The 22,756-nt window shown below is 42.1% G+C and overlaps 1 protein-coding gene across 6 annotated transcripts in view; it reads left to right on the top strand.

Annotated features, from left to right (window-relative positions):
• The first annotated feature begins 1,653 nt into the window (after positions 1-1,653).
• The window catches only part of MYBPC1 (myosin binding protein C1), a 112,554-nt gene continuing 91,451 nt past the window's right edge, over positions 1,654-22,756 (top strand). For 4 of the 6 annotated variants that reach the window (XM_054033450.1, XM_054033433.1, XM_054033441.1 and 1 more), the window contains exon 1: positions 1,655-1,860. In XM_054033450.1, coding sequence (XP_053889425.1) covers positions 1,836-1,860 — 25 coding nt within the window. In that variant the 5' untranslated portion in view covers positions 1,655-1,835. Of the gene's footprint in view, positions 1,861-22,756 lie in introns of all 6 variants that reach the window. The other 2 variants (XM_054033475.1, XM_054033459.1) reach the window with 2 other exon arrangements.

Genomic DNA, 22,756 nt, shown 5'->3' with positions numbered 1-22,756 from the left:
GCTCTGAAGAGTGGCATGTTGATGAGTTCCTGCAACCTCTGGTACTGTTTCTTCTATTGGCAACTTTGTTGCTTTATTACTTCTGTTTCTGTTCTTAGTTTACTCCTGATACCATGTCATGTTCTTCTGCGTCAGATATGGACTGGTCACAGAGCTTGCTTATACACACCAGCTGTGTTCATCATAAAATTCTTTATGCTCTGCTCGGTATGGTTGAGGGTCATTTAAATAAGGTATTTTACACACAGTGCCACCTCATGGCTGAACAGTATAACATAGTTTAGCATTCCATCACACGTTCCACTTTCACAACATCCCTCTGAGCACTGCCAACACCACAGCTCCATCACACTTCCGACCTCTCTAACTGTGTTGATGGTGTCACCTCCCTGCAGGTCCCAGTGCTGGTTCTGCACCAGTTCTTCCTTGTATCTGGACTGTCTGATGGATATGATCCACCTTCCCTTCCAGTGCCTAGACCAAGAAAATTATCAGGACCTTGTAGCAAGGGGAAAGATGTTATATTGTGAGGATAGAAAGACTGCATGGTTATGGCAAAGCCAGTTGAGAATAACTCCAGGCAAGAGTTCCTACCTGGCTCCACTTCCCAGCAGCCAGAAAACCTCCCTCCTACTTGGCACAGCATCACCAGGTGGAAGTCCACATCATTAGGAAATTTGCAAGTTGGCAGCCCATTGATTAGCTAGATGCCTAAAGGTTAATTATATAAAGCCTTACAGGCCTATAGTTATTCTGATAATTACTGCAAATTTGTCTTTAAATCCCAAAAAGCCAAGTAGCAAATAAAAAATAGTGAAGTTAATATAACAGGAGATATATTTCTGTTATGTTACATAAGAAAATGGTCCTATTTTATGTAGAAGTTACACAAAAGGGGCAGCCCAGTGGATTAGTTTAGTGGTAGAACAAAGAATTGTCATCACAAATGATGTGCATTGGATTTCCATTTTTGTTGTCTTGCTTCCTGGGCTGGCAGAAGCTAGGAGTGCGGCAGAAGCCGCACATTCACCTCTGGGGGCAAGGGAAAGCATCACATCTCTCAGCAATGACCTCTCCGACTGACAAAGGAGCAGTGCTGAAAGGAACCCTAAACTGTCCACCTATGCTAAAATGATCATGGCTGCAATGAAGGATCCACACTGGTGTAGCAGGTACCAAAAAAGGGAGAGGGGGGAATGAAGTTTCATAGCTCCAACAGGAACACAGAAGAATCCTCTTCCCTTGGATAAAAGTAACACAAAGTATCAGCTCACAGTTTTTTTGTCTTGACTTTGAGCAAATTTTCTTACAAAGGGAGGGGGAAAGTTAAAGATTACTGTGTGCATATAGTCATGTATCTATTTGTGATCCTCTTATGCCATGGAAAAAAGGTAATTGTATACAAACAGTTCATATCAGTTCTGCATGCTGGAGAGCTCTTTGATAGCCTGGCAATGCCTTTTTATTCCTCTGTGTGTGGGACTGTGTGTGTGAGAGAGAGAGAGTGTGTGTGTGTGATGCTGCTGAATATAGAAAGTTATAGATGTTCTCATCAGCCACATGAAATGCAACAGAGATTCCTTCCAAAAGCCAAGAGAGCAGAGGCTGCAGACAACAGATGTAAGAGGGGCTCCCATAACAGCCAATTTTCAAAGTGTTTGCATTGAAAAGAGAGGAGGTGCTATTTTGATTGATATTTCAATGCAGTATATAAAGCAGAGGAATTCTTCTCCCCCTCTGCTTGTCATACTGATCTGCATATTCTCAACTGGACTTGGGGCTATTAGTTGTTGAATCTGAAGGACTGAAACTGATTGGGAATAAATAGAGTAACAATGCCGGAACCCACCCAGAAAGCTGGTAAGCATAACCCCAGAGCCTTTTAAATTATGTATCTTAACAAAACACAAAAAGATACCCTTTAAACCATCTTGCATTGGAATAATTAATGACATCGGAGAGCAGCCCTAACCAGTATACCAGCATTGCATTATTGCATAGTTATAGCAATTTAAGCAATGGGACTGCATTAAAGTAGGACTCCAATACAAAATTGGATTGACCTACAGCTATTTTAAAAAACAGTTTATCAGAGAGCATTAAGGAAATACTCAATGGAGCAAGTATTGCATTCTCTTTTAAAAGTATGTAAGATTTTTGAAGTGTAATTTCTGATTTATTTATTTCTGGCTATAAAATTATCTTGAACCTGAAAAACAGGACATGAGGATTCATTTGTGTTTTCAAAATTCAATATATATCTATGATTTTTAAGAATTCATTTCTTGAAAATAAAGCTCAGGTCTATATTAGACTGTTAAAGGATATGATCGTATTCTGTATGTGTGATGTTTAAGAAAACACATTCAGTTTTACTATATAAATTGAACTATGGTAGTATATTTTACTGGACTGGAGACATTATTACGGTTGGTTTCAGGAGAAGGACAGTTTAGGACAGAAAAACTATGCCATTTTTCCTGCAGTCCTTTCCGAGGCAAAACTCCTATTGAAGTCCCTAGTTACATAGCTTGTTAACAAGATACATATTTGTATGTTAGAGAGATTTTGAAATGGAATAAGAAGTTTAATAACTATTGTCTTATGATTTTGTTAAAAATGCATCTATTACTGTTTTGGAACTTTTTCAATGAGTAAAACCAAAGCTAATGTATTACATATATCAGATGTACATTGCTTATATAGTGTTTGCTGAATCCTTGCACTACAACAGGCTCCATCATCATCACTTATCTTTCATAATTAAAAAAAAATTTGTGAATAGAAGGATGGGAGGTTCTTAGGTAACAGTTTTCATTCTCAGTCTTATTATTTATTTAGCATTGACAATGTACTCAGTGTTGTATGAGACAAAAATAAAGATAGATTGTAAACTCTTTGGGCAGTGATTAAGAATGAGTCTGTAGACAAATGACTAACTATATGTAAGCCACAGAAAATTTACAGATTAACTGAATGAAACACAAAACTTTTCTTGCAAAGTTTAGGGGCTTACCCTACAAGCCTTACTCACATGAGTCCTTACTCACATGAGTAAGGGTTTGCAGGATCAAGCCCTTACTTTATGCACCCCACACTGGGTGAGATAGACATGTTTTTCAATCACTAATAATTTTAAAAGCTGTAGTATTTATAATGGAGCCTACCTAATCGCTTGCATCTGAAGAAGTGAGGTTCTTACCCACAAAAGCTTATGCTCCCAATACTTCTGTTAGTCTCAAAGGTGCCACAGGACCCTCTGTTGCTTTTCACAGATTCAGACTAACACGGCTACCCCTCTGATACTTGATACCTAATCAAGGGAAGTCTTTAGACATGTAGGGTTAGATTCTGATTTCAGTGATATCAGTGTAAACCAAGAGTATCCAGATGAAGTCCTTATTTTACACTGGTTTAACTGAGATCAGAAATTTGTCCCCAATGTACTTCCTTTTCCTAAGGGCCAGAGCCTTCAATTCCCCATGACTTCAAATGAGTTATGGGCACTCAGTGCTTCATAGGAAGTGCTCAGCACCTTGCAGGATTGGACCTTCATTTTATTTTTCAGTTGCTTATAAAAGCCATCCATGTGAACAAAACTGGATTTAGCGTCAATCTTTAATAATCTCAGAAAAACTCAATTTATATATGTGTATACACTATTTGTTTTAACATTGACATATCAGTACAAATTGCATTATTTTGATGGCCTTTCTGAATATTTTTTTTCTGGTGTCATTAAGAGCAAGGAGCTGAACAACTTTCTGTGGGATTTAAGGTTTTCAGCACCTCGCAGGTGAAGCTATGCACTCTGCAGGATTGACCTCTAAACAACTAGTGTTGACAGGCTGTGATGATCAGCTTACTTGCTGGCTTTCCTTAGAGCCCATGGACAATGATGGATGAAGTATCCCACTGAAAATAGCTACACCAAATGCATGCACTAATACAAGAGCCTAATCCTCTATAAGAGCCAAGCCCCTTCTAAAGTATCTTATATGTAATGTGAATGATTTATGTGTGTATTAAGTGTCCTTTTTGACTAGATATAACACAGCTTAATCATAATGCATTCTGAGACTACTGACCGAAACAAAACTGGGAACATTTATGTAATGTTTAGGCAAAAACATTTGAGTGGAGTATGGTGTCTTTTTTTTTTTTTTTGAAAAGGGTGTTCTTTTTTTAAGACTAAATAAGGTTAAATGAAAAAGCTAGAGCATAGACCATTTAACAGAAGTCTATGGTTATACTGCAAAATAATTTCAGTAGACTTTGAACAAAAAAATGTAATGGTGATGGAACAAACAAGGCGTTTTGGATGAGCCTACATTCCGGGACATAAGAAAGCAATAATGTAGAACCCTTGGATCTTGAAAGAAAGTGGAACTCTAGTTCAGAGTTTCTTTAATTCTGGAAAAAATATGTGTTCATCGTGCACATCATCATCTCACCCAACTCATCTACCTCAAGCAGCTCATAGTCCTTAAGAGACTTTGGTTGATTCTTAATGCTTCTTGGTAGGTCAAGAGCTTCAAATGTACTTCTATAGTGAGATTTCAGATCCCCATGTGTTCAGCAAATGCCTGTCCTCAAAGGAATTTTCAGGGTGTGAATGACTGAAATTAATTCATTAATTATGATTGCCCTTGTGCTAGCAAGACTCACTACACACTGGCAGGCACCTCTGAAAGGACTCATTCAGGAAAGGAAACTCTCTGCTATTGGGAACTAATGGGCTGAATACAGTGGAAAAGGAAGAGCAAAGAAAGGCTTCAGGCACAGGACTTTGCATTGTGTTTGGCCGACAGGAGAGCAATCACAGTAGCATCTCAACAATAGGTTTCCCCTGATATTTCCAAAAGAATCAGTCTATGATGATGCTGATCGTGCACCTCCTTATTCACATGAGTAGTCCCAGTGAAGCCAATGAGAGTAGTCACATGTGTAAGGATTTGCAGAATCAGAAACTAATTGAACATTTTGATCTATATCTTTTTACAGTGATCTGAGCAGTGAATTTTTGTTACTATTGATATAAACAGCTCAAAGGCATCATTTGTAAGTATAGTTAGATTTTTTTTAAGGTAGTTCTGCAGTGGCTCCCAGGTTGTACTTAGAGAAAACTCCCACTAAAATACACCATATTGAGGTCACTAGTTCCCTAAAGCCGGAAGTTTCCTGACTAGGTCTTTTTTAGGGCCCAATCCTGCAGTATATGCTTATACAAATAGCCCCACTGATTTATATGACTACTTGATTGAGTAAAGGTTATAGGAGCACACCCATTTAGTGGAATCTGTTACTGTACAGACAGGCTTCTGGCACAGAGTAGTCATAATTAACCAATTAATTAAGGCCTTTATCCAGCTCTGATGAAATCAACAAAAAGAATCCCACAGACTTCAGTGGGAGTTGGATCAGACCATACAAAAACTATAGTTTCATCTGGGTAAGGTCTGCAGGATCAGACCTATTGCTGTTATTTTAATTTAGCTGTTTTGGCCTGTTTAAAATTTCACACCCATTAGATTAATAAGAGAAGAACATCAGTGGGTATCCTGCCAACTAATGTCAAGAGGCGATCTTATTAGGATTGGTAATCCCAAAGAATTTTTAGTGATACAGTTAATTTTAGTGCCCCTTACACTTTTCCTGATGACTAAGGGCAAGTCTACACTAAAGTGCTACATTGGTGCTGCTGCGTCAATGCAGCTGCGCCACTACAGCGCATGGTGAAGATGTGCTATGCCGATGGAAGAGCGCTCTCCCATTGGCATAATTACTCCACCTCAGCGAGAAACGTAAGCTATGTCGGTGGAAAAGCATCTCACCCTTGAGCGATGTAAATTAGATCGACTTAACCGGTAGTGTAGACCTGCCCTAACAAAAATAAGTCTAACTCATACAATGAATCAGAAGAAAATATGACAATCATTCACTCTGCCCCACCCTTGCCTTTCCATCATGATTTCCTTTTACCAATGTTAGTCATGTCTGGCCATTAATTAGCTACCCTCTTAAAAACTGTCATGGACAAATACTTGGCCATGCTTTTGTAAAACTGCCAACTCTCAAACTATTTTAAACTATCTATGGACACCATCCTATGGGACAGGTGCAACAAGTATGTGGCAAAGAGCTCCATAAACTTGTGTTTGGTTATTCTTCCCAATCTAAGAAATAAGCCCTGGTCATGGCATGGATCATTGTTTCTCAATGACCGGTCCATGGACCAGCACCAATCCCTGAGATCTCCCTGACACAAGTTAGGAAGGCAGCAAGTGGGTCCCTGGTATCAAAAAGGTTGGGAAACACTGGCGTAGATGATCATTCTTAGTCCCAATTCAAAAGCAGTTGTCAATTGTTTGCCAGCTTTATTTTCTAAGATTTTGCAAAGACTATCAGAGTTCTAGCCATGTAGAATGTTCCAGTTTCTCCTCCCTACTGGCAGGGAATGGAAATACTCTACAGAAGCAGCATGTTTTGCCTTATGTGGCTTTTTACTGACCCCATTTAGCTACTGTACGCAGAATGGAATTTACATGTCTGGAGAAAGCAGTATGCAAGCCACGGCTGCAGGAAGAGAGAAGGGAAAAAGGAGTTGCACTACAGGCTTCTTTGAAGAAGTGAAGGTCTGGTTCTCAGCCCAGTCCGAACAGACTGTTCCGCTGTTGTTGGTTTTTCCCCACCTGTGATTTTACTTCCTCACTTGATCATTTTACAGTTAAAAGTAAAAATCAAATAAGCTATTTCAAAAGTCTTGACGCTAGTTAGAATGGTCAAATTATTTAGTAACACACATTTAATTACATCCAGACTGAGAATTGTTTTAACAGAGACAGTTAAATAAGCCATTTCAAAGCTTTCTTTGCAACATTTTAGCCAGATTTAGGAATCCCTTCTGTAAGATTTTTTATTACACTCCTCAGTAGTATCTTCAACCTTAGTCTTAATATTGGGGATGGTTGAAAGACCACAAAAACTTATTAATATTCTTCAATCCCTAATTTGTCAAAAATCAAAACAAAAATAAATGAAAATTTTACTCAGATGTTCAGGGTTGCTTGGTTGAAATTCAAGTTATTGACAACAAATTTCTTAGAAAAATCATAATTTGAAAAATATTGACCATCTCTATTCAATATACAGTACAAGTATCATTTACTACCACTGCTACTTTTCATTTCACTCAGATCTAGTCCTTCGGGTGACTACTGCAGAGTCTTGCCTCTGAAGAATGATGCTTCACTGTTTCATAAGTTACGCTTTTACTAATAAGGAGACCTCAGTTTCAATCTCTCTTCAAACCCTAGGTCTGAGCCTGGGAACTCATCCTAATATAGCCCCCAAATGAGTGGTGCACCTGCTGCTGTTCTTTCTGTGTAGACACATGGTCCAGTAGGGCATGGGGCAAGCATGCAAATATTATGCTGCTACCATCACCATTTTTCTTCTGCAGTACTGGCATAAAGTACTGGTCTCTCCTTCTGCCCCGCACACCTTTTAGTTCTATTTGTTTGAGTACCAGTCCCCATAGCAGGATTCATGTAAAATCTAGTCACATACAGGTCATTCACAAATACTCAGATAACACTGTAGATACATGAACTTTGCTTGCACATTTTCAGTGGCACTAGCATTTTCTGCATCTTTACATTTTGGATGTGGGGAATGAAGGGGGGAACCCTATTTTACTTTCCCTGTCAATTCTTCATAAATTCTCTTTTCATCACTTCTAGCTACGAATTTGTAAAGGGAAGGCTTCCAAGCAAGGCCTCGACCATGTAACTGGATCCTCATGGGTGGATCCCTGTGCAATTGCTGAGCTCTATTGAGCAGGGGTCCACCCGCATAGATTCAGTTGCAGGCTGGGGCCTGAATTACTCTTGAGCTGTCTTTGACACCTCATCATTTATTTCCAAGTGTTGCTCCCACACTTCCTCCCAAGATATCAGTCTGTCTCTTGAATTTATATTTTGACCTTCAGCCTCCATCTCTCTGATGTTTGCTTTTATAATCTTAATCTCCTTAACCTGTTTGAAAAGCAGTTTTCATTGGCAAAAAAACAAAAAAAACACCAAACTTGATTATGGTGAAAACTGGATAAGTTGCACTAGCAGTTACTTCTCCATTAAAAAGCTGAAATTTGTCAATTTTTAATTTTCAGTCAATACTTTTTTTTAAACTCAATTGATACAACAATAAATTGACACAGCAAAATCAGTCTTGGCTGAAACTGTTCTTATTTCTTGTTAACCTGTCTTACTCATTAAACAATGTACAGGACATGTTTACCACGAGTACACTCAATAAATGAACAAATAAATCCTAAGACTGAAAGGAACATACCAAAGGGAATTCTCTTTTCAGTGCACTAGAGGGTGCTTTGTACTTGGCAGAATTGTCATTTGCAAAATGCTGCCTTTATGTCTCTCCATGCTGCACCTGTTGTGAAGATAAATAAAGGCCAGTCCAATTCCTTCCACTCATAAGTCCTAAATATATCACATAAAGAAAGCTTTTTAAAAACATGCTACACTGTCCTTCTCTCTTTCCCTGGCAAACTGGATGAGTAACTGCCTTTATTTTGAGGCCTCTAGCCTAACAAGAAGGGCTGGGGCTTAGGTCAAACAGCAACAAGATGGCACAGTTATCTGGTGAGGCACTGGTAGCAGTCACCCTGTATAAACTAATGGTCTATGGAGAACTGAGTATGGTACAATGCAAAGGAGTCCATTGTATCAGAGGCATCCAGAGTACTGTTTGAACTGAAAGAACAAACTATGGCTTGGAGCAGAGAGCTATTCGGAGCATGGAGAAAGCTCCCTCAGAATAGGCCAAATCTTGAGGTCCTCACTCAGGCAAAACTTCCACAGATTTCACCAGCCCAGTAGTGATCCCAATGTAAAATGAATGAACAATTTAGTGAGGGCAGAAGAGTGTTTCTCAACCATGCTGCAAACAGTAATAGATTGCCTCTCCACCTGTTGTCAGCGATGCTATGACTTTTATGTAGCATTCTTAAAAAGGGATTCTTTATTATGCACCACTAAGCATTTGCATTGCACCTAGGAATGTTCAATGGAGTGGAGGAACAAGAGGGAACGATTACCCACTTTTGCTGCGATCTGAAAGTTTTCCCAGTTTCAGAAGCACCAACTCCTATTATGTTACTTCTCCATTTCCTCAGTCTCTTGAAGGTATTTGTTGTGTATCTGGTTGTCATGGTAATAGAATCTTGTTGTTGCTATGGCAACTGAGTTAGATTATTAGGGGATAGCCCAGCCAGTTTTGGCTGGTTCTTGTTTAGTTCAGTGTGTGGCAATAAATGGCTGGTTTCAAGGTTTACAGCTCTTGGGACTTTTCATCGACATGCATCTGTAAATACGCTTGACTCAGATCAATCTTACTAAACTTTTGTCCCCCAACCAGGCCTGCGAAGAGGTCATCGATGCAGGGAAGCGGGTATTGCTCTGCACACAACACTGGGTTGATGGTGACTTTAAAATCACTGCAAATCTGGAGGGAGTCATCTTTCTTCACTATTGGAACAATAGGAGTTGCCCGTGTGCTATAGGTAACTGGTATTAGGACTCCATTTGTGACCAGGCGCTCCAGGTCCGCTTCAACCTTAGTATAGCAGGCAGACTGGTTTCTTCTTTAGTCATTCGGTGCACTTCTGCCCAGTTCAGCTGGATCTTCCTAAGCCAAGACCTACTCATTAAGGCTAGGTAATTACCTCTTACCACAACCAGTGGCAATTTAGCAGCTTGTCCATTGAGCTCCACCTTAACATCAGTAGTGCCCAACATTGGCACAGCTTCTCCCATATATGTCTTCAGAACTGGTTTTGTTGCTTTAAGCGGAAGATGCTGTAGCTTTTCTTTGTACACAGTCTCAGAGACCAGCGAGACGGCTGCACCGGTGTCCAGTTCCATGTGTATAGGTTTGCCGTCCAACAACGGGGTTACCCAGTATTCATGTGAACCCACTGCCAAAGACAAAATGTGGAGTGGCTCTTCTTCTTGTGATGAGGTGTCTCCTTGGTCATCCTGGGCCTGCTCTAGGGTATGCAGTTTTCCCTTTTTGGTCGGCCAGACCACAGGCCTCTTTTTCTTTTGTTTACAGGCACACTCAATGTGTCCCTTTTTGCCACAGCGTCGACACACCAGGTCCTTACACCAGCATTCTGATGCATGGTGACCTGGCTTACCACAGCGGTAACATTCCTGACTCCCCACAGTTTTGTGGGTAAGTTCTTGTGACACCTTTTGCACCCTAGGGGATGCACCGATGGATTGCGCCTCCTTTGTTGCCAGTTCCATGGAGACCTCAATGTCAACAGCCTTCTGTAAGGTAAGCTGAGCCTCTGTCAATAGGCGCTTCCGTATAGCTTCACTGTGCAGGCCACACACTAACCTGTCACGTAGGGCATTGTTTAGTTAGGGTTACCATATCTCATAAATAAAAAAAGAGGATTTACAGGGGCCTTGGCCCCGCCCATTTCCCCACCCCTAGCCCCGCTCCAACTCCGCCCCTTCCCTGCCCTAACTCTGCCCACTCCCCCTCCCAGCCAGGGGGAAAGGGCTGTCCCAGCGCTACCAGCTTCAGGGTTTGCCGGGCAGCCCCCAGACCCTGCGCCCCCAGCCGGCGCTTCCCCAGCGCAGCTGGAGCCCGGGAGGGGAAGCGCCCAGCCGGGGGCGCAGGGTCTGGAGGCTGCCCGGCAAACCATGAAGCCGGTAGCGCTCGGGCTTTGGGCAGCCCCTATGCCTCCGGACCCTGCGCCCCCAGCCGGGCACTTCCCCTCCCGGGCTCTGGCGGCGCAGGGTCCGGAGGCACGGGGGCTGCCCGAAGCCGGTAGCGCTGGGGCAGCTCGGCTCTTAAACAGAGCCGAAGAGGAGCAGAGCCTCCAGCCGCGGCGGCTCTGCTCCTCCCCGACTCTTCGGCTCTGTTTAAGAGCCAGGCTGCCCGAGCACTACCGGCTTCGGGCAGCCCCCGTGCCTCTGGACCCTGCGCCGCCGGAGCCCAGGAGGGGAAGTGCCCGGCTGGGGGCACAGGGTCTGGAGGCACGGGGGCTGCCTGAAGCCGGTAGCGCTCGGGCAGCCCGGCTCTTAAACAGATCCGAAGAGTCGGGGAGGAGCAGAGCCGCCATTTTCCCGGACATGTTCGGCTTTTTGTCAATTCCCCCCGGACGGGGGTTTGACTGCCGAAAAGCCGGACATGTCCGGGAAAAAGAGGACGTATGGTAACCCTAGTTTAGTATCACCTTAAATTCACAGTGTTCTGCAAGCTTTCTCAAATTTGCTAAAAATTGTACAAATGTTTCATCTTCTTTCCAGCCTCTTTTGTGGAACCTATATCTTTCAGCAATTACCAATGGTTTTGAAGAAAAATGGGACCCCAAGATTTCCACAATGTCACTGTAAGATTTAGTCTCTGGCTTAACAGGGTGTAGTAAGCTGTGTAGCAGGGAGTAGGTCTTAGCCCCTACAACACTTAAGAATATTGGCACCTTCTTCACTTCTGTAATGTCATTTGCAATAACAAAAAGCTCAAAATGCTCAGTATATACATGCCATAGCACTATAGTCTCCTCAAAAGATTCCAGTGGCCCTGTAAGTGTAGCCATGGTTTTAGTTTCATTTTGCACACTCAGTGCAAACAAGTCAATTCTCACTCCCTTCCAGCAGCAAAAAGGTGGGGTTTTTTTTGTTGACTTCTACTTCCTTCTGTTGCTGGGGCAGCACAGACATCCCATCCTCGTTGCCACGTTGTTATATCCTCGGGGGTAGCAGTTTTAGGAAGAAATTACTGGAGACACAGAGAGCTGTAAACCTTGCAACCAGCCATTTATTGCCACACACTGAACTAAACAAGAACCAGCCAAAACTGGCTGGGTTATCCCCTAATAATCAGTATTGAGTTGAGTTCCTGAGAAACATGCAGCATTTTCATTGTTCTCCTCCCACCTCTTACTCCAAATCACTATTGAAGTATCAACATCTAGAGATCCTGAAAAGGGGCTTTTTCTGGGCAGAGGGGTGGTTACTGCTGTTAGGCAACCATAGATGGTAACAGTCAAGGCTAATTTTTCTGTTATTAATAATTATTTTTGCATCATAATAGGAGCATATAGCACTTTAATGTTAAATCCAAGAAGTTCTTACTGGTTTTGCAAAAGCTCTCATTTTTAAAGCAACTCTTTCAATTGAAATGTAGGGAAAGAAAGGATGGGAATGCCCATGTTTGCTCACTATTAATTCTGTCAGGTTAGCAACCACAGGAATATTACAGTGACTGCACTATTAGTTTCTGAGCAAACTGTGGCAGAGTAGTAACTCTGAGAAAGAAGGTCATTCATCTTGCAGTCCGTGTAATGTAGCCCAGTCCATCCTGTGTAGCAACGTTATTCTCTATTCTTGGTTTTACTTCCCTACCTCCAGTTCTTTTAATATTGCATAATTTCAGCTCCATAGTGTGACTGCCTCCTCCCTTCCTCCTCAGCATCTTTTCTGCTGGTTCCCTTCTTTGCTTGAATTTGTGCCCTCTTATTTTTGATCTTTATAACCATTTGTATAGCTTTGGGATATCCCTACTTTCCTTCCAATGCCCTTCCATTATGTCCCATCTTACTCGCTTCTTTTCTAATCAATATAAAATCCATTTCCCCCACCCAACTTTTCCATATCAACATTATTACCCACTTTCTGTACCAGTTCTTTAACAGTTCGTCTCCAGTAATGTGGTCTCCAAAATGAGGAGCGGTCTCATCAGACTCAATTCATGCCTGAAGTAACTCTAACTGAGCTAACCAAATAACAGGATTTTCAATTTGGGGAGGCCACACCATTAAAAATAATCTTCAAACCAAAATGAAATATTTTAAAAGATTTTTAATTTTTCATCAAATAAAAATATTGCCATTTTAAATCAACCAAAACATTTCAAATTGACTCAAAACGTGGGTGGTTTTTTTTCAGATTTTCAATTTGTTTTGTGTCAACCAAAACATTTTCAATTGCCTGGAAAATATTTTTTTTTAAAGTTGTTCATTTCTATTTGGTCATTTGGGGTATATTCACCTTTTTTTTTTTTTTTTTTTTTAATTGACCAAAGTTGAAATTGAAATGTCCTTTTGAATTGAAAAGTTGAAACAAAATGTTTTTACACTTTTGGAAAAAAAATTCAAAGCAAAACTATTCATCATATTCAACCCGAATTCAGTGAATAGTTTGGACCCTTTAAAATGCATTTTTCAATGAAAAACCAATTAATCAAAAATTTTTGTTCAGTTCTAAATTTCTGTAAAGTCAGTGGAATTTCACCAGTGATGAATTTGGCCCATTTAACTTTTGGAAGAGGACCATTATGATGCTGTCTGATTAGTTCTATAATGATGTATTCCATTCACTTACCAGACACTGAGCTGGTGGTTTTAGTTTTCATTCAGTGTCAATCTGCAACTGATCACCCTCTTGCAACCTGTGAACATTTAACACATTTTGGTCCAAATTCTTCCCTAGTGTAGCTTCACTTCCTTTGCCATTTTAAAATTCTTTCCTCATCTCTGCACCTGACTGAATAAACCACATCTCTGCCCAGGCCTCCACTGTCGCCCAGATTTCTTTTGATCCGCTCTCTCTTCCCTGAGGTATTCTCTAGCACAAACCTGCATTTAGCAGCATAGCTCCCGAGGAAGCCATTCCAGCAAGCAGTTCTCCCAGGGGCTGCAATGAAACAGACACCTCCACCCGGTCACTCCCCATGTTGTAGACATGGAAGGGGAGTTACTGTTAATTCCAGCTGTAGTAACTTCCAGATGGATTTCTGCTCAGAGGCCTGCCTGGACCTGAGGAGCCCAGCATGCTTCATAGAGTGGCTGCTCCCTGGCTCCTCTCTGCCTCAACTCTGCCTTCTCAGAATTATGGAGTTCCTGCAACACAGAGGGTCTTCTGCAAAAGAATCACTGCTCTCTCCTCACTGTGGGTTTGGAGATGTGTCCTATGCAGTTTGCTACCTTCTGCCTGCACTGTGTAGTAGAGGATAGTCTGTGGTCAATTGGAGTTGCTATCGCCCTCATATGTGACACATAGTAAAAGTTATGATGATCACGTGATTGCTACAAAAAGCTCTATTTGTTCTAATGTAATTCATGGAAGTGGAAAGTATCCCTTTAGGAGGTCTGGCTGTTCAATAACGTTATGATGCATTCTGAAGAGGTGATGTTGTAAAAAACAGAAACCCTTTAGGACACTGGCAGAATCCAGAAAATGTTCCCCTTTTAAGCCACGAGTGACGAGGACTAGATTGTAGCTCAAGCTGTGCACTCTTGTAGGGGCATGAGGGGAAGAAAGATTCTCCTCTCCCTTCCCCAACACATATGCCCTTCTGTCAGCTACCTGGAACATGGGTCTGTGGTCACAGACATAAAAGATATTGCATAGACACTTACTTACTCTACCCCTGCTCCTTGACCAGATAGGTGGGGCCCAGGCAAAGCTTTAGTTTGTGCTGGTGGAAGGGGGTGTTAGTCATTTACTGTTGGCCTATACCAAAAGCAAGTCCTAAATTATTATGCCCTCAGGCAAGGGCGGGCTGGGAGGGGATCAGGAGAGAACTGTGGCTACAATTCCTTCCCTGGAATACTCCCAGGGCAGCACAGCAACACAGAGCCCCACATTATGAGCTCTGACCTTACGGCAATCTACACCTATATCAGTATTTAACATTTCCAGGTTAGTTCTCATCATCTCCTTTTCCCAGGAGATTTTTCTATCCCAGAAAGGATGCCCATATTACAGCTCCCACTAACAATTCCAACTGTTCCACACAAGTTTTATCAGTGCTCCCATACCAACATTAGCCATTACAAGCAATTTCTGAGGTCGCTGTGCCAGAGTGATGGAACTTTTAACCTTTTTCTCCCATGGAATTGAATCAGTCCAGATCTTTACATTTACTGAATAGATACAGCACCGCACATAGGTTTTTCCTTCAAGAGTTCCGGGTAATGTTTCCACTAGAACTGAAGATTCTCTGTTTCTAGTGGAAACTCCAGAATCCAGTTTTGCTCTGCAGATATGGGAAATGCCTAGAACCAGGAAGATCTAGGGCTAGTCACATAAGGAGTGGTATGTAAATAGAAGGGGTCTGTTGATTGATTGCTTCTGTGTAATTTATATATATACACATACTCACTGTAGCACACCTGGCTTACGGCCTCTTTCCCCTATTTTTTTAAGAACCTAGTGTGCAGGGGGTAAAATGCACAAGACTAGACCCAAACAAGAGTCTGAACACTAATAGGGGCTATGGCTGCCGTTCCTGCACAGGTGCAGACTCCAGGGATGCCTGATGACATTTTTTCCATGGCATTCCCTCTGGTCTTACTAAGCTTCTATCTAAGCTTTCCTTTGCCCTATTTTTAAAGAGGAAATCTGACCTCTGTCCTTTCTCCTTTGCCCTTGTTTTCCATTTCCATATTTTGCAAAGAGGATTTCACTCATCTGACAAATTATTTTCAGTTGAACAGCAGGTAAATGTAGCTAATATTGTGATTTGCAAAAGCTTTTCAAATACTTTTCCCTGGGAAACCTATGTGAGTATCCAGGATATATATTTCTAATGCACATATCACTTTACTAACTCAGTTTTGCCTGCTCTTACAGTTTTATAACAAGTTTCATGATGGGCTTTAAAGAAAAACACCACACGTGATTTTTTTAAATTAACTTTGCATTTTTTAAAAGGCTGAGATGCTCATAATTAGCAAGTTTCCAACCCTTGTGACTTCAGAGAAAAAGCTTGAATATGTGACACGAGAAAACCCAGAGGACAGAGAACCCAAAATGTATTATTTTTTAAAGTCTCATGATTTATGCAGACTCCTGATTTTTGAATGTTTGGGGTTGAAGCAAGAATGTCAGTGAGCTGTGCATCAGTTACAACAGTTAGTAGAAACAACATGGCTGTCCATCTAGGACAATAATCTCTGCAGTTTTCCTCCTCCTCCAAGTTACTTTTGTTCTGAATTTGTTGGAGTGCTGCTACTCACAAGAGGCCAGATTTAGGAAGTTTCACAGCTCACTGACATTCTTGCTTCAATCTATGAGAAGTTGTCTATTGCTGACTGAAACCTGCCTTTTGGTCTTGGGAAGAGAGAGAAAAATGAGCTACATTTGAATAGTGGCGAGCGTTTGCGCAAATGAATTTTTTTATTAACCTGATGAAAATCCAAAATTAGGATGGGCTGCAATCGTCTAGCCGCTTTCAGCCATAACAATGAGTAATATTCACCAACTTTGTAGGGGTATCAGTTTTATTTAATGGTGTGTAGTGTACTATGGCTGAGCAGATGGGTGCTGTCCTCATGTGGTGCATAGCTGGCTGGCTTTCTACTAGGCCCAGCTTTCAGCTTGTGCTGAGCTGCCGAGCTCAAGCTACTGAAGTGAACTTGTGAAGTTCCATATCACACTGCCAGAGCCCCTCTTGTCTGAAAAGACATTTGCATACAGGGCAGGTTCAGGGTGGCTGCAAAACCTGCAGCTGCAGGGAGTCCCAAGATCAAAGGGTCCCACCCCACAGGAAGCTGCAGAGCAGGAGCTCTCTCTGGACTCCCTTCCCTGCAGAGGCTGTAGCCTGGTCACGCAGAGGCGGGAGGCCAGGGGCAGCATGGGGAATTCCCTCCGTCTCCTCAGAGAAGTTGCCGAATGTGGGTGGTAGTCAGGTCCAGTGGACAAAAATTGAGCTTTTGGCACAGGCGGCTGGTGCAAATACTCCTTTTGGGGAGGAAGGGAGCCTGACCCCGCCCTGCATTCACCCTGCACCAGTGACTCCTGTGCTGGCTCCCTGCTCCAGCTTGTTGGCTCTCGCTACTGGCAGATTCAGATGAGCCTGCCATAGCATCACTTGATGTACATGTCCGTGTGTAGGCGGGGCTCTCCCCCATAACACCCCACCTTGTCCTTTTCCTGGCCCTGGCACCACCAGATGCAGGGCCTCAAGATCCCCCCCTTAATGAGGACTCCCTTTCTCCCCCCCTCACCTCAAGATTCCCCCCCCTTTCCCTGGGACAATCCTTCCCCCAATCCTTTCTGGAGTCCCCAGGTCCCCTTCCCTGGGACTCTCGGCCCGTCCCAACGAGCCTCATCCTGATCCCCAGTGCAGGGTCTATCTTCTCTGTTCCGTGCCAACCCCATCTCCTCCTCCTCTCGGGAACCCCCCAAGATCTGCACTTGGATACATCTCTGCCGCTCACCTGCGAGGGCTGCTGGATGCCACAGCTCCTCTTCCCCCATAGTGGTTCCTGAGCCTTCCTGCCTGGCAGAGCCTCCTACAACCAGCATTTTTCTAACTTCAGCCTTCACAGAAGGTGCTGCTCAGAGCCAGGTGCCAGCACCCCGTGCTGAAACTGAGGAATCTAGCTCCACCTGCTGGGAACCCAGCACGCAAGCTTGGCCCTCCCCACATGATGCCCCACTCCCTTCCTGGCAGGCTTGCTGAGCTATACTATTTGAAGTACTGGTACAGACAGTTCTGGGCCAGCCCAAAACTAAAAGCCCTTCAAATATAATATATGGAGACATACCTATCTCATAGAACTGGAAGGGACCCTGAAAGGTCATCAAGTCCAGCCCTCTGCCTTCACTAGGCAGGACCAAGTACTGATTTTTGCCCCAGATTCCCTAAGTGGCCCCCTCAAAGATTGAACTCACAACCTTGGGTTTAGCAGGCCAATGCTCAAACCACTGAGTTATCCCTCCCCCTAAGCTGGGATGAGGTCAGAGGTGAAGAATCAGGGATCCATCAGGGGACATCAAGCAAAGAACTCCCAGTAGCGGTCACTGCTCTTCAAAGGTATCCAGGGAGTCTGTGGATGCTAGCCAGAGCAACTCTGACTGGAGGCATGATCGGATAAGGGACTGGAAATAAGCCCCACAGTCAGAGAACACCCTCCAGCCAGCTTCCTCCTCCTGGAATGATGCATGCCCATCCTGGCCTGTGCCGTGAGGAGGTTGACGAGGTCCTGTGAGGCTGCAGAGGTGTGCAGGTGGTGGGGTGGCTCAGAAAATGACATGGCAGAGATACATTTGGGAGCCTAAGCCTCCTCAAGCCTTAACCACCCACTGAATGGGACTATGGGGCTAAGCAGAGCCACCTGGCTCTACAGCAGCCGAGCAGACAGCTGCCTGCAATTTGAGCATCCTTCCAGCAGGGAGATCCCCTGAGCAGTCTCGCCAGCATTACAGGCAACCAGTGCCCCTACTTGGGTGGGGACTTGACCTGCTGAGGAGCAAGAGGGTCATGGCAGTGTAGGGTGACCAGACAGCAAGTGTGGAAAAATTGGGACAGGGATTGGGGGGTAATAGGAGGCTATATAAGAAAAAGACCCAAAAATCGGGACTGTCCTTATAAAATCGGGACATCTGGTCACCCTATGGCAGTGAAGGTCCTTGGTGCACAGATAAAGACCCCCCTTCCCCCATCTGCCCTTCCAGACAAGCCTGGCTCGTGTTCAGCAATGATCTGGATATGAAATACCAGGAACTTCCAACTTAAAAGACGAGTTAAAGTCAAATCTGAATGTAGTTCAGCTGTGCTCAATCTGCTTCTTGCCATTATAGTAACACAAAAGATAGCATAGTAATGGCTGCTTCACAGTGTTTTTCTTTGATGCATTGTCCAAAAGTCACATATTTTAATAGGATGCTATAAGTGAACATTTTAGGCTTCTTGAGGCATTTATTTTACTATAGAGTCCAGAAATACTTACGTTAAGCTTAAAATAAATGTGCAGGAAAAGGAGACATTTGCATGTAGCACTTCAAACATCAGTTTTTAAAGAAGGATCAGTAAAGTTTGGGAACCACTGCACTAGTGCATACCCATGCTGCTTGAGATACAAATGTGATACTTTGGATGAATCCTTTCACTGGTTAGAGTTTTCTGAAATAAATAACTGTTCAACTTTTATTGCAGTTCTTTTATCGTATAATCAGGACTGAAGATGTTTTAAGGGAAAATATATGCTTAAATTTGAGACAGGGGAAGAAATTTCTGTAGCTCCTGAACATCAGTAGTTTTCTTGCTAATGATTTCTTTCCAACAGCTTTTGGACAAGTTTACTTTATTTTGTATTTCATAAGGAAGGTATATAGCAATATATATGACAAGTACAACATGCTGTCTTCTGCTATCACTCAGCTCCAATGAATTTCTCAATAAATAGCTATGAATTTTAAAAAGAAAATATTTATTTGGAAAGAAATTAGTTCTCTAATAGAATAGTTAATAGCATGGAAAAGTAGTAAACTGAGATCAAAATACATTACATGCCAACCATTTGATAGTGGGCCAAATTTTTGTCATGGGTACCTCCATTAATTTCAGTAGCTACACACCAGAGATGAATTAGGTCCATTTTATTTTAAAATAGTATGTGATTGGGCTAGACTAGAAGCCAACTGACAGTGGTCCTGGCATCCTGCTTCCTTGAATAGCTAAATAGAATAGCTAAAAAAAAAAAAAGCACATTTATCCAGGACTTAAAAAACTTGACTTCCTTTTGGTATCTGCAGATTGAGGGTGAAAGTTACTGTTTGGGCAGGATTTCACCTGAAATTATTTGTAGGTGCAATTCATGTTACACTAAGATTCTTATGCATCCAAGTTATATTAAGTTTGTACCTGCTCAGAAAAGGGAATCAAGTTGAGGTAGGTTTAATTTGTATGAAGGAGAAGGATAGGACCAAAGCTGTGAGAATTTCAGCAGTTTTGCTTCATGGGGTGCATGCAAACCTTTAAATGTGATTCACAATGCCTTTGGATTGCTGGTTTGAACTCAAACTCAAAGTGTAAGTCAGCCCAATCATTGATATTTTATATAGTTTTCACTTGAAAACATAAATTGAACCAGGTTCACTCAAAACCTGCCCTGGATCTCATCCTTTTGGCAAAAAAAAAAAAAAAAAAAAATCTGTCTGAGGTTTGTACCTAAACATGTTGAACAGATTGTAAATGTAATTAAGAAAGTATAGCAGAGCTTTAGGTGGGCATTCTCCCTGTAGATGGTTAACAGCCATTGACTAGCTCTGAAGAAAGTAGTCATCATAAACCATAGACATGATTGACTTTATTAATTTCACTACTTTAGCGCACTGGGGAAAAAAAGACTAGAATGAAGTAGGGGAAAGAATTGATACAGTCATGTGATAATCCTTAAAAATAAACCTGCATATGGGTAACTCCCTACAACAGCTCGTGGATTTTGTTTTGATAGCCTTGCCCCATGAAAACAGCAAGAGAGATCCATGTATATCTGACACAGGACCACAAAACCTAAGTGGAGGTTCTGTCTTTAGACTTTTGCATTTGGAAGACCATGTACAGTATCGTCTATTTTACAGCTCCAGGGAGTGCATCAGCTAGAATTCCATCCATTTCACTTACATGCCATGCAGCTGTGTCATTGATCGCATACCTGTGCTGTTATATAGCAGGTGATTTTTATGGCGCAACCACCACAAATAGATTAGGCATCTTGAGGATTCTTTTTTCATTCAGTGTCAGAAAAAGTCTATATTAGGAATCATGTCCTTTAAGAAGGAAAATAAAGTGCAGTTTGTGGTGAGTCGGTGAGGGTTTAGAAATTCAGATTAAAATAAGGGACACCTATTTTTACAAAATAGAAACAGAGCACCTAGTTGAACATGTACACTTGTATGGCCTGGAAGATGAGCAAAGGGCTAGATCATGGGATTTACATAACTATGACTCATCCCTTCTCCCAATCACATTGTTTTGGTTTGTTTAACAGTAGCCAAAAGCTCTTAGCATTTCATTAGAAATGAATGGTAAAGAACCACCAGAGCACAGGGAGATGGGAATGGGTAGGTGGGGAACACAAGAATTTACACTGTAGTTGATAGTTACAATTAAATGAGAGAACAGGTCATAAGTATATGGACAGTGAAGGGGGGGCTCATAATAGAGAAATGTTTGAAAGCCTCAGTCTTAGAGCAATATTCCCAGTCAGCTGAAGCTAGAGAAGGTGGAAAATCTATATTTTCCCCTACAGAACATTTTGTAGGAAAAATATCCTTTGGGACTTTTCCCACTGAAATCTCAAATTTTGCACAGGAAATTGTAAACAGTTGTTTTGTAATGATGTTTGAAAATGGAAGTTTTTCGTTTCAAAGTCTCAAAACAATTTCTTAAATTTTTACTTAGTGTTTGGTTTTGGAAACCAAAAAAATTCATTTTCCCACTTTGGGTTTTTCCACCCCTCTCTCTCCTATTTTTGCCCCACTGGAGCCAGTTTGGAAGGAGAAAGAGTGAAAGATCCCCGCAATGGGAAGATTTCAGTAGAAAAATTTCAACCAGCTCTAGGCTTTAGATGGAACTCTACTTCCTCTCGGATCTGCTAGGTTCAAAAGTGAACATAACGTTTTCTCCTGGTAGTACAAATGCCCACAAGCTGATCTCTCTTTTTGGCCTAATTAAAAAAAAAAAAAAAAGTGGGTGGGGGAAGGGAAGAGGGATTTAGTTAACTCATTCTGGTGTTTTGTGGGCTGAGTAGGTTGTCTTTGATGATCAAAATAAATATGTTGATTATTAACTCCCAGAAGGAAGCACAATACTTATGAGACAAGAGGACACTGCTGGGGACCCCATGGAAACCAGCAGTTAATTGATACATTGCTCACAGCTGAGAAAACAGGTAGCTGCAAGTAAGACTGATGAACAGGAGGCACTGTGGGAATCCTCTATGGAACAGAGTAATTGAGAATGGAGAAAATGACAAGCAAGTGATTGGCCAAGGATAATGAAGTAAACTTAGTAGACGCGGAAATGTATGCCCTGTTTCTTTGGTCTGTACTGCACAGAAGTCACTAGTTGTGGAGCTTTGGCCAAGATCATTTGCAGTATTGGTTTAATATCTGATGCTTCTGAAGTCAGGGGACCATATATATGCAGTATATCTGGTGATTTGATCTCATATTTTTTAATCTCTAATTCCTATGCACCTACATAAAAAATTAAGTAGGAGTAATTATGTGGCTGGTTGTTGGAGCAAGAGTGTATTGCTGACATTACGTACAAGGGCTGTACTTTCATTAAAAAAAAAAACTTCTCTCCACAGCTGTGAGATGAGAATCGTCAGGAAGGAAACCCTGAATGCTTTGGCAGTTTACTCAAGCTAAATCTGAGACATGGAAGCAGAATCTCGCAAAACACTTAAACACGTTTAATTTATATATTAAGTCCCATTGAAGGCAATGATTGTGTTTCTATTGACTTCAAAGGACTCTGGATCAAGCCCCATCTCTGAGTTAATTTAATTTAGAAACAGCTGTGACTTCTATCCAATATACTCAGGTAACCTTTATGGTTCTGTTCAGCAAATTATGGTTGATGGCTTGCGAAGTGTTGTCTGGTATGGCCCTGCACTGCCCCAAGGGAAACACTGTGGCATTTAGAATGCTTCCTGAGTACTTGGAAGCAAGGGGAAGTATGCAACACCTCTTTAAAGAGGTCCTGCAGCCTACCCCTTTCCTCTGAAGCTGGCCAGTGGAAGGGGCTTGTGAAGCCCTGGCTCCTCCTTTTTCCCTTCTCCATTGAGCTGCTCCCAAGAGTAGGCCTTGCACATAGCCGAGGGAAGAGGCTGCAATTCTGACCTGTGGTTGAGGAGCCACAATATCTCCCTGAATGAATTATTTATTTTTGTCTCACTAGTGGAGCTAACATTTTAGGA

This window comes from Malaclemys terrapin, chromosome 1 (assembly GCF_027887155.1).
Source record: "Malaclemys terrapin pileata isolate rMalTer1 chromosome 1, rMalTer1.hap1, whole genome shotgun sequence".
Classification (NCBI taxonomy): domain Eukaryota; kingdom Metazoa; phylum Chordata; order Testudines; family Emydidae; genus Malaclemys; species Malaclemys terrapin.
This window is presented reverse-complemented; position numbering and strand designations above follow the sequence as displayed.